Raw genomic sequence first — 12039 nt, 5'->3', positions numbered from 1 at the left:
ACTGTTTAATAAATGTAACCAAAGCCATCAAAGATTGAGGAAAGATGTACACGTTCGTAAGTACTTGCGTAACTGCTTCGTGAATCTGGCCCCTTGTCTTTTGATGCATTTTTAAACTGTTTATTACTTTTTCTTCAACCTTACCATTTATATAGCCTCTTCAAATCATTCCTTATTATTTCATTGTGGTAGATTCACCAAACTCCAACTACAGACTTCAACAAATCTCGTTGATTTGCCAGCGAGCTGTCTTTAAAACATTATAATCTTTATTTACTCTCACATTTCTTGCTTTTATAACATCAATATGTTTGTAGGATTTTGAAACTGGTTTCCAGGTTGTACACCTACTTTTCCCTCCAATTTATTACTCTTCATAAAGTAAGATCATCATAGTTCATTTAATAAGATCTTTGAAACCTAATTAGTTTTCATTATTCTTATGCTTGGCTTACTTGTACTTTTAGACCTTTTGTTTGCAGTGCTTAATTATTTAACTTTTTGCTATAGTAAAACCTCATTTTAATGAAGCTTCATTTTAACAAATCCTCACATTGATGAACATTTTGAAATTATCAGAATGTCTCAAATAAGCAAGATATTCAGAGTACAGTTACCAGGTTTTTCTGTGGGGAGCCCCCAGAGGCTCCCTAGAGCTATCGAACTGATATATGCTATATTAGTCTGGGGGCTTCAGTCACATGAAGTTCTGCCTACCGTGAACTATGAGCCAGAACCTGGCTCCGTCAGAGAGGCGCAGGGAGCAATGGAGTATGGAAACTCCACTCTTTGAGAGTATATTCATGTCTGCCATTGACTGGGGTTAGGCACCCAGAAAGTTAGGCATCCCAAAACAAACCCCAACTGGTAGAAAATTGCAACCCAAGACCAAACAGAGCCCAAGAACTCCCTCCAAGAAAAACAATGCAACAAGCAAAACATTATAAAACCGACGCTCTGCGGGCCCCCCCCCAACCCCTGGAAGGAGGAGAGGGGGGGCCCACTCACCTGAGCCAGCTGCTCGCCCACCAGTTCGCCCACTGCAGCCAGCTGGGGCTGACGTTACCTCTGGCCCCAATATCCTGTCAGAATTTTGTCCTTGTGGTTGTATCTGTTGTGTGTGTGGTGCAGTGGCCAGGAGAAAGCTGTACATCGGGGTGCATGTGCTTAGGGTTCTCTTCCCTAGGCACCCTGTAAGTACTTCCCTTGGTTCTCGAAGTTGTCTTCCCTTGGGATTTCAGGTTCTCACTCCCGTAGGGGTTGCTGTCGCTTGGCATTGACTTTGCTCTTTGGGTCAGCGGGGGTCTTGGTGCTTTCATTTGGCCCTGGCTAGGGAGTGTTTGTTGCTGGTTGAGGCGCACGGTGCTGCACAGCTCGGATATCTATGCCTCGGTGAAAAGCACACAAAATGCATTAGAGGGGATTTTTAGGTCCCATCCTATAAATGGGATGAGTTTCCATGTTTTTTTTGTTCTATCACCCCCCCCCCCCTTCTTTTTATGTTTTTTGTGCTTTATTAGATATTTAAAGATTACAAGTTGTACATTAGTTAATTCAACGAGTGCTTAAAAGTTATGGATCTCTTGGAGCTCCTCTGTTTACGGACAGGAACCGAGGACACAGCAGGCATTTTTTCTTCTGGATCACCACATTGAGGCACTGAAACAAGAAACTGGCAGCTCTAGGATCTCTGGTGATGTCAATGAACCTGGAACTCAATTCTTTGAGAAAGTCCATGGAACTCCTACCCTAGGGGCCAAGCGTTTCAGACGTTATGGGAACAAAGGTATATTGACCTTCCAGTCTCCTGTACTTGATTGATTTTGCTCTTTCCCTGTGGTTGGCCACATCACCTGCTTGATCAGCACCGAAGTGTGTGTAGATGTCAACGAGGAAAGATACACGTGTAGTTCCACACCAGCTGTTTGCCCCTCTTCCATGGGTATATTGTGATGCCATCTGGGGATAGGGGGGGGGCAAATGCAGGATTGTCTGGGTTTTGGTCTGTTAGGAAGTGAGATTCTCTCTCTGCTGGGCCGAGCTGAGGCAAGGCTCCTTTTTGTTATTAACCTTGCTGTGCCTTGCATGCCAGCCCTTGGAGCTCCTGCAGTGCAGCCCATGTAGTCCATATTGGTCTGCTACCTCCCTGTTGCAAATACACTTGTATTCAGTGTGAATAAGAGCACCAAGGCAGAGGGCCACTGCTACGTGGTGGGATTCTGGATCTAGACGCGTGCCTTTTGCTGACGTGGGTACTGTCAAAAGAAAGTCCCTGCATGGGGACACACTGCTCTGAGGCGGGTTTTCTCCTTATCTGATGTTGCAGCACTTAACATGGCATCAGCTATTTTTTTTCCACTATTGGGCTGTCCCAGCTGGACTGTTTGTGTTTTTTGTTGGATTTTTCTTGAGTGCTGTGGCTGCAAGGGCATCCCACTGATTTTAGCATTCAATGAAAGCCGAATCATGTATCCCTGCTGAATCACTCGGGTTCTGGTAGGATATTTCATACAAGGTCGTTCGATGCATGGGAGGAGAAAAGGAAGGCTGGTAGAGCGATCTGGGCGGCTGTGCACGCCAAGGCCACCGAATCCTGCAGGGAGATTTGATTGCTCCCTTTCAGAGCCATCCAATGGGAGGTTCAGGACTTCCTCCGGTAAGGACTTCAGAAGAGTGTCATACTAATTTAATTTAGGGCTGCTGTAGGATGGAGAACACCTCGGAAAGTACGTCAACTAAGGAAGGGATAGGCATCTTGTGAGGAGGAAGAGATCATCATGAGCATTAATCTTGTCAATCCTGTTAGCATCCTTCTTAGGTCAGTGATTTTGCATCTGTGACCTCTTATATTGCTTGAAGGCCAATGGGGGCACCCAGAATGGTGCAGTCAGGCGGCTGGACAAAGAGAATGTCTGGAAGACATTCAGCTTAAAAAACCGTCAGCTTAAAAAACAACGAGAAGTAACAAAGGAGGAGACCAGCAGTAAAGGGACCTCGTCTTGGAGAGTTGCGAAAGACAGGGGCCTTAAGAAGACTTTGATAAAGCCGCCTTCAAACGCCATAGCAACTTCAAATTCATTTGACGTTTTGGAGGACGAGTGCTGTGGAAAGACTGTGGATCGCGCAAAAGGGAAAGCAACGAAGAGAAAGGAAGCGCAGGCCCCTCAGAAAGTAAAGGAAGTACCTAAGCAAACATTAGTTGTGGGAGATTCCCAGATAAGGTATTTGGATAGAACGTTTTGTGCTAGAGATAGGGGGAACAGGTTAAGGGTTTGCTATCCCGGAGCTGGCATTGGTGATATTATAAACAACATGAATGATATTATGGCTGGTAATGGGAACAATCCCATTATTTGCATTAGCGTGGGAGGAAATGATGTTGGTCGAGTCAGGAGTGAGGAACTGATTCAGAGGTATAAAACAGCCATAGAGTTAGTTAGGAGCAAGGGAGGAATCCCGATCATATGTGGCATTCTTCCAAGAAAGGGAGTGGGAAATGAATGGATATCGAGGGCACTTGGTGTCAATTGCCGGCTGGAAAGATATTGCAAATCAAATGCAATATCTTTCATAGACAACTGGGAACACTTCTATGGAAGAAATGAAATGTATGCTCGTGATGGGGTGCATCTATCGAGAGCTGGGGTTGTTGCTGTTGCGAACTCGCTAGAAGAAGTGGTTAGAGGTGTTTGTTTGGGTTTAAACTGTTAGTAGATAGAGGTATGGGAATTGATTTGGAGGAAGGAGGTAATAAAAGTATGTGTTTGTGGGAGAAAGGAATTGGCAAAACGATCAGGGAAAGAGAAGGTCCGCAAAATAACAATTCACTTAGGGTATATTACACTAACAGTAGAAGTCTAAGAAATAAAATTAACGAATTAAATGCTCTTGTCTGCACAGAAAAAATAGATATTATTGCACTTACCGAAACGTGGATGAATGTAGAAAATAGAGAACTATTAGCTGAATATCAAATATATGGATTTAAACTATTTCACACAGATAGATATATTAGACGAGGAGGTGGAGTAGCCATATATGTTAGGGACAATTTGAAATGTAGTCTCAAAGAGGGAATCAAAACAGAGCCACACACAGAAACTATTTGGATTGAATTAAACGAAAAAGCTAATAATATTATAATAGGAGTAATATATAGGCCACCAAATTTAGACAGAATGGAAGCAAAGCATCTATGGGATGAAATATCTAGAGCATCTAGATCTAACAGTATTTATGTCATGGGTGACTTTAATTTTAGCGGAATAAACTGGTTGAACAAAACAGGGAATAGTGAAGCAGAAGATTTTCTAGAATTAATTGACGATTGCTTTCTTACGCAACACATTAAGGAACCAACACGGGAAAATAATATTTTAGATTTAGTGTTAACTAACAGGGAAACGCAAATTAATGACATCGAAATAGGGAGTGAGCTAGGGAGCAGTGATCACAAAGAAATCAGATTTAGCATAGATTGGAATAGACCAGTAGGAGAAAATTCTGTTAAAGTGCCAGATTTTCGAAAAGCTGATTTTAATAGCCTAAGAAATTTTTTGGGTCAAATTGATTGGAAAGGCTTGGGTATGGGGTGTGGGCCGGTCTTGGAGCGAGACATGAACCCAGCGATAGGCGACTTAAATGGGGATTTCGATGTGGATTCAATATATAACTTATTTAAGAATATTCTAAACAAAGCACAGGAACGTAGTATACCATACAAATTGAATAGATCGTATACTAATGACCCAAAGTGGATAACAAAGAATTTGAAGAACCTTATAGGTAAAAAGAGAGCTTGGTACAAAAGGATTAAAAATGGGGAGGTCACTTTAGAACAGGAATTCGTACAACTGGTTAGAAATGTTAAAAAAGAGATAAGGAAAGCAAAAAGAAACTATGAAGTTCGCATAGCAGGGCAAGCAAAGACAAATCCTAAAGGGTTTTTTCAGTTATATCGTACTAAGACTAGGGAAAGGATAGGTCCATTAAAAACTGAGACAGGTCAAATAACAGATAGTGATGAAGAGATGAGTAGTATTTTTAATAAATATTTTGTATCTGTATTTACTAAAGAGGAACTTAACAATATGCCTTCAGCCGAACAAGTCTATGTGGGTGGGGACGAGGACAGGTTGACGAGTTTAGCAGTTACCAGGGAGGATGTTCTTAAACAAATAGTAAAACTCAAACCAAACAAATCCCCAGGGCCGGATGAAGTGTTTGCTAGGGTGCTTAAAGAATGCAAAGAGGAGCTTTGTGACCCACTGTCAACCATATTTAATAAATCAATAGAGTCAGGCAGAGTGCCAGAGTTTTGGAAAGTTGCTAATGTGATACCAGTTTTTAAGAAAGGAGATAGATCACTTGCGTCTAACTATCGACCAATTAGCCTAACGTCTATTGTGGGAAAGTTACTCGAATCTATAATAGCAAATAAAATTCGTCTTCATCTTGAAAAACATAAATTAATAATTGAGTCGCAACATGGTTTTATAAATGGCCGTTCATGTTTAACAAATTTGTTATCTTTTTATTCTAGCATTGTTGAGGCAGTTGATAGTGGTAAGGATTGCGATGTTGTATACCTTGACTTTAGCAAAGCTTTTGATACAGTGCCACATGAAAGACTGATTAAAAAAATAGAGTCTCATGGTATTGGGGGTGCTATATTAAGCTGGATTAGGGCATGGCTATACCAAAGGAAACAGAGAGTTAGTATAAATGGAATCAAGTCAGAGTGGGAAAATGTTGTAAGTGGAGTGCCTCAAGGCTCTGTCCTGGGACCTCTGTTGTTTATAATATATATAAATGATTTAGATTCAGGTTTGAGTAGCAACATTTGCAAATTTGCCGATGATACGAAAATCGGTAGGGAAATTAATTCGGAGGAGGACTCACTATCACTTCAAGTTGATCTAGATAGGGTTTTGAAATGGTCAAAGGATTGGCAGATGCAGTTTAATGCTGATAAATGTAAAGTTCTGAGGTTAGGTAATGATGATAGAGTTACAAGATACGAGCTAGATGGTGTTGTGATTGCGAAGTCGGATTGCGAAAGGGATCTGGGAGTTATGATTAGTAAGAATTTAAAACAAAAGGATCAATGCATAAATGTTCGTAATAAGGCAAATCGGACACTTGGATTTATTAATCGCAGCGTTAGTAACAAGACACCTGGTGTGGTTCTCAAGCTATATCTTGCTCTAGTTAGGCCCCATTTAGATTATGCAGTTCAGTTTTGGTCGCCATATTATAGAATGGATATAAATTCACTTGAACGTGTCCAGCGTAGGATGACTAAGTTAATTCCCCAAATTAGAAATCTTTCATATGAAGAAAGATTAACAAAGCTTAAGTTGCATTCACTGGAAAGGCGAAGAGTTAGGGGTGACATGATAGAGGTTTACAAGTGGATGAATGGACATAACCGGGGGGATATTAATAGGGTATTAAAAGTATCAACACAGGACAGAACACGAAACAATGGATATAAATTGGATAAGTTTAGATTTAGGAAAGACTTGGGTAAATACTGGTTCAGTAACAGGGTTGTTGATTTGTGGAACCAATTGCCGCGTAACATTGTGGAGGTGGGGTCCCTCGATTGTTTCAAGCACGGGTTGGACAAGTATATGAGTGGGATTGGGTGGTTATAGAATAGGAGCTGCCTCGTATGGGCCAATAGGCCTTCTGCAGTTACCTTTGTTCTTATGTTCTTATGTTCTTAAGAACAGTTATTTATTTGGCCAATGATGGCTGAGTTGGGGAGAGACTATGTCACATTTGGATGCATTGAGAATGAGGCCTAAAGTTGCTCCTTTTTCATATAAACACTTTGAGACTTTCTTTTATGTCCATAGTTTTGTACTAGATAATTTTAATGAACTCAAACATTTTACACTACAATACTATACATCATTTCTTAAGTTAATTTTTAATTTTTATATAATACAATTCTTGGTTCTGTAATACAATTTTTTCCATAAGACCCTTAACAAAATAGTACAAAGTCTGGTTTAACAATGGATTTATAGAAATATGTATCCTTAACATCAAATGTCATAAGGAAATTTTAGTATGATCCATCCTTTTAAATTAATCATTTGTGTATAAGAAATAGAATGTAAAAAGTAAAATTTATATAGTTAAATGTTACATCAGTATCATATAAGCATTTATTTATTTCCTGGTTCAAAATTGTGTGGATCAGAGATAATCATAAGCTCCTAAGCACAGTGTTGTGATGGTTATATAGGTGTTGCTAATAAAATTTATTATTGTACAGTTTTCATCTATTGATGTAAGAATATTTTGCAGGGCATTGGAATAGCTGCAACAGAAGCTTCCATTTCTCCCAGTAATAATGGCAACAACACTCATAATAAACAAAGTGGAGTTGGTGGTCTTCTGTGGAGTGGGTGCCCTCAGCAGCTGGCACTGGTGGAAATGATGGCATTACTGCGAGTGCTGCCATTGCACACATTAGTAGCAACAGTCAAGCAAGTGGTTAAACAACCACCCATTGTTGATGGATCAAAACAGGTGGGAATTCTTTCCATTTTTTAACTTGTGTAGAATTCCTCAGTGAATAAGAATAATGGAATCTTACTAATTCAAACCTGACAACTCAAATCTGTGTAACATGCAAGAAACGTGATTCAGATTATGTCTTAAGGTAAGCTAAACAACTTTTTGTTTGCCTGAATGGGCAGCTAGATAACATGGTAAACATTGATAATGGTGCTGGCATGTGTGTTCAGATGCTCAAGTAAAGTTACACCACTCTGTGACTGTTAGGAATACTTTATTTGCATCCCAAAATATGTGACTGATCTTGTTCACTCATTTGCACTTAAAGGTGAGTTTCCATCATCTCTTTAAAATCATTAAGTGCAGTCAAGCAAGGCAAGATGGTGCAAACTTGCTCAAATGGATTATGGCAGACAAACTATTAGTGAACTGAAATATGAACTTAACACTTCCGCTTGTTAACGACACAGTATGGTGTAAAAAATTAAAAAATTTGACCTGCTTTCGCACTTGGCTGTGGGAGGGGCGCGCTGCGGTTTTGGACATTATATACTACTCTATTCCCTACTCCTGTAGGGAATTTCATTGTGAATACAATGATACCAAAATGAAAGACCTAGGATGAGAATCGAGATAACAAAGTTGAAAAGAGTATACACAGTTTATTGCTCTTGATGAGCGCTCACCGGGGTAACACGTTGTCACTTTCTCTGTTTGCTGTGGGTGGTATGCCGGGCATTTGGACATTATATATGCAGATACTCCTGTAGGGAATTCTATTGCGAACACAATGATACCAAAATGAAAGACCTAGGGCAAGAATTTAGGTGACCAAAGTGAAAAGAGTATACACATTTTATTGCTATTGTGCTCCCGGGTAATACGCTCTCACTTTCTCTGTTTTGTGTGGGTGGTATGCCGGGCTTTTGGACTATTTATGCATTTAATCCTGTAGAGAATTCTATTGCAAACACATTTATATCAAATTGAAATACCTAGAACGAGAATTGAGATGACAAAGTTGAAGAGAGTGTACACTTTTCAGTATTACTGTGCTCTAATGGAATGCCAGGCACACCTTGGGGTGGCACAGCACTCCCCATGGGAAACCACCTAAGTAGGAGAATCTTCAAGGCCTTGAAGGCTCAGACATAGTGATGCATGAGCTGATGATGAGCAAAAGAGCACAGAAACCTGTTCAGAGCCATGAGCTAAACTCAGAGTTGGGTAGACTTCCGTCAAGACTTGCCATATTTCAATGGAAACGAGGGAACCAAGTCCAGAATAGTCCCCTGTGACATTGTTTATGTTGCTGAAGAATCCCTGGCCTTAGCCTGATGTCCTTACACCATGGTGGGACTGGGGCCCTCCATGAATGGGTCCTTGAGAGGATCAACCACAGCCATGATGTGTCCCAAATGCAACAGTTCAGCATCATAGCTGTAGCAAGCAGTCCCCCTTCCCAAATAGGGTGGGGACTACTTGCTCTTAGCAAAAGGGGTTGCAGTAGCAGGCAAAGCACTTCCTGTGGGTATAAGAGCACCAGTACCTCAACTCCAAATATGTAGGTGTTCAAAGAAAAATGTGCTCGCTCCCACCCTCTTCCCTTTGGTAAGAGTCAGTGATGAGAGTGAAAACTGTGTAATCAGGTTCTCCTGGCCACATCCATGGAATGTGGGTTTAAATAATTTTTATTCTGTAGACAGTATAGCGCATTATGAACAACAGCCCTAGAGCAAGGTAAAAAAAATGTAAAATCATTTTAATTACCAGTACTGTACATATATTTTGATATTCAAAATATATGTAAAAATGTGCAAAAATTTGTTCTATAATTTGTGGTAAAAATATCCCTACAAATATTTAAGGCAAATACAGTAAAGTATAGCAAAGAATGTCAATGTTCAGATGCAACAGACGTTCTTATTCTGTGATAAAAAAAAGTCTTATGAATCTGTTTATATAAGCAGGACTCCCATGTATAATCGAACATCAACTATGTAAAAACAGATTAATGATCTCGGTTTTTATTTGTCTGCAAGCAGTCCATGTTGTCACCTAGCATAAATTGGACAGACTACTGAATCATAAGTTAACTTCCATGGCTGAAATAAGATAAGCTTTGCATAATGATCAGTGTATCCATGTACTTCATTCTAAACCAATGCCTATATTCATTAGGTTTGATATGCATAATTTTCTCCATATGTAAATACAGAATTTGGAAAATGCAGTAAATGTAATTATATCTGTACTCCTATTGACAGACTCTACCTCTGGAAGTGAGTGTGCTACAGGTGTTCTATGTGTATGTCCAGCAGTGCCCTGGCTCCCAGCTTGGTGAGTGCTGGGGATCACTGCTCACTATGGTTAAGGAAGGAACATTGTCTCTCACTCCTCCAGCACAGCTTCTTCTGCTTGCTACTCTTAATGAGTTTGTTCAACGAGCTTCATTGCCACAAGAGAAGAAGGATATAAAGGAGCTTCAGGTTTGTGGAAATTTATTTGAAGCTATAAGTGTTTATGGTACACAGTGCTTTTTAGTGAAAAGAGGCATGAGTATTGGGAAAAAAAATGTGCTGTAATAGGAAAATAATATTTTAATATTGTTGTGGAAGACTCTTGAGCAAGGCCACCAGTTATCATAATTAGGGTGTGTGTGTAGCTCATGAAAAGAAAACTCAGTCTGGTAAAAGGGCATTACATTTTTCTTCCTCCATGATAGTGTTTTCCTGAGTTGAAGTCAATTGCTCTACTGCATACTTACATCACTAGCCACTAGCATTTCATCCAATATTGCGTTTTGTCAAAATATTAATATTATCACATTGTGAATTTTTGTAAAGTATAATTAATTTTAGCTGTGTATTTGTATGCTAAGTTCTCTCCTATAATCCTTCCCTACTCAGGAAGTATCAAGTAAGTTACTGGAGTCATGCAGTAACATTGCTGGGTCTGGTCTTGAGCCCACCACCTGGTTAAGGAGAAACCTCACTGTGAAAGCAGAGAGCTTCCTAGAGAAAAAGGATGGTGTAAATGGTAAGACATTTCCTATTTTATTTTGGAATTTTCTGGGTGAGCCCCTTTGGCTTCCTGGAGCTATCCAGGCTTTTATGTATATTAGTAGACTTTGACATCAGTCAGTGTAAATGGAGTTCTAGGGGGCTGGGGACCACGACCCAGAACCTGGCCCCCTCAGAGAGGCACAGGGAGCAATGGCCTATAGAAGTGCACGCGTATTTAGAGCATTCTATGTCTGCCATCGACCGGGCGAGGCACCCGGAAAAGCAAGTGCCTCAAAACACCCCTATTCTGGTTAAAACTACTACTGAAAGCTAACGAGTGGACAGAACTCCTCAAATGAAAAAGAGCCAATATGCAGGACGCCACACTTGCCGCGCCGCTTGTCAGCGCAGCTCCCACCTCCCCGGGATGGGGAAGGGGGAGCCCTAGACCCATCGCGCCGGCTATCCACCTGTCAGTTCTTGGCTGATGTGATTTTGGCTCGGTTGTGTGGCTCCAGCTCCAGATTCTGTGTGTGTTGTGCTGTGCCTTGTGTCCAGTACTACTCTTACGGTGGCGTGCAAGCTAGGAGTAATATTCACAGGTACTTTGGGTGCATGTGCTTAGTGTTCCCTTCCCTGAGTGCCCTGTAAATACTGTACCGTCCTTGGGGCTTGGGGTTATCTTCCACAAGTCACCTTGAGGTCTACCTCTGTTGGTCTCTTGCTGCTTGGTAACTGACTACCCTGGGAGTGTTAGGGGGTTTCCTCCTCCCTTGTTTACCTTGGGGTAAGTGCGGACTTGGCTGGGTCTTATGTGGGACTCTCAGACCGTTTTGTTCTCTCTCTCTCCGGAGTCATTGCTTCGGCTGCGCTCCCGCCTTCACTTGTTTCTGGGGGGGCTCCTGGGTCACTTGGTGGTTGCTCAAGAGTTTGTGCGGGAGCCTGAACTTTGCTGTGATGGCCTACCCGCTGGGTTGGGGGCTGGCTTCGTCGGCTGTTCTGGTTCCTTCGAGGACATCCCTTTCGCCTCTCTCGCGACCGCTGGGTTCGGCCTCCGAGAGCCTTGCATTGGCATCTGGCATTTTTCACTCGGTCTATTACCATCTATTTGTATGGTAATCAGATGGCTTCGTTAATGGTGTCCCACCTCTGTGCTTCATCTCGGTGGCAGTATGAAGTTTCCTGGTGGTCCTTCCGTTTCTTTTTGTCTCTTCGTAGGTGTACTTCTCTTTCTGTTCAGATGGTCTTGTCCTTTCTCTCGTGGCTGTTTCAGGACCGTCATCTTATGCCGAATATTGTCTACTCGTATCGTGTGGCACTGGCGAAGCCGCTGCAGCTTGCTTTCAGCATTGATGTTACTTCTGTGCCATTTCGCAAGCTGTCTCGGGCGTTGTTTCGCCTTCTGCCTGCTCATGCACAGCCTGAGCCATCCTGGTCCTTGGACAATGTGCTCTCTTATCTCTCTTCCCAGCAGTTTGTACTGTAGTGGCCCCTTCGGTTC

The 12039-nt window shown here is 41.5% G+C and overlaps 1 protein-coding gene across 5 annotated transcripts in view; it reads left to right on the top strand.

Annotated features, from left to right (window-relative positions):
- LOC123765261 (protein DOP1A) overlaps positions 1-12039 on the top strand; it is a 75870-nt gene that overhangs the window by 35296 nt on the left and 28535 nt on the right. For all 5 annotated transcript variants that reach the window (XM_045753775.2, XM_045753774.2, XM_045753777.2 and 2 more), the window contains 3 exons: positions 7321-7545; positions 9801-10022; positions 10443-10572. In XM_045753775.2, coding sequence (XP_045609731.2) covers positions 7321-7545; positions 9801-10022; positions 10443-10572 — 577 coding nt within the window. The remainder of the gene's footprint in view (positions 1-7320; positions 7546-9800; positions 10023-10442; positions 10573-12039) is intronic.

The sequence above is a fragment of the Procambarus clarkii genome, chromosome 33 (genome assembly GCF_040958095.1).
Source record: "Procambarus clarkii isolate CNS0578487 chromosome 33, FALCON_Pclarkii_2.0, whole genome shotgun sequence".
In the NCBI taxonomy this organism is placed as follows: domain Eukaryota; kingdom Metazoa; phylum Arthropoda; class Malacostraca; order Decapoda; family Cambaridae; genus Procambarus; species Procambarus clarkii.
This window is presented reverse-complemented; position numbering and strand designations above follow the sequence as displayed.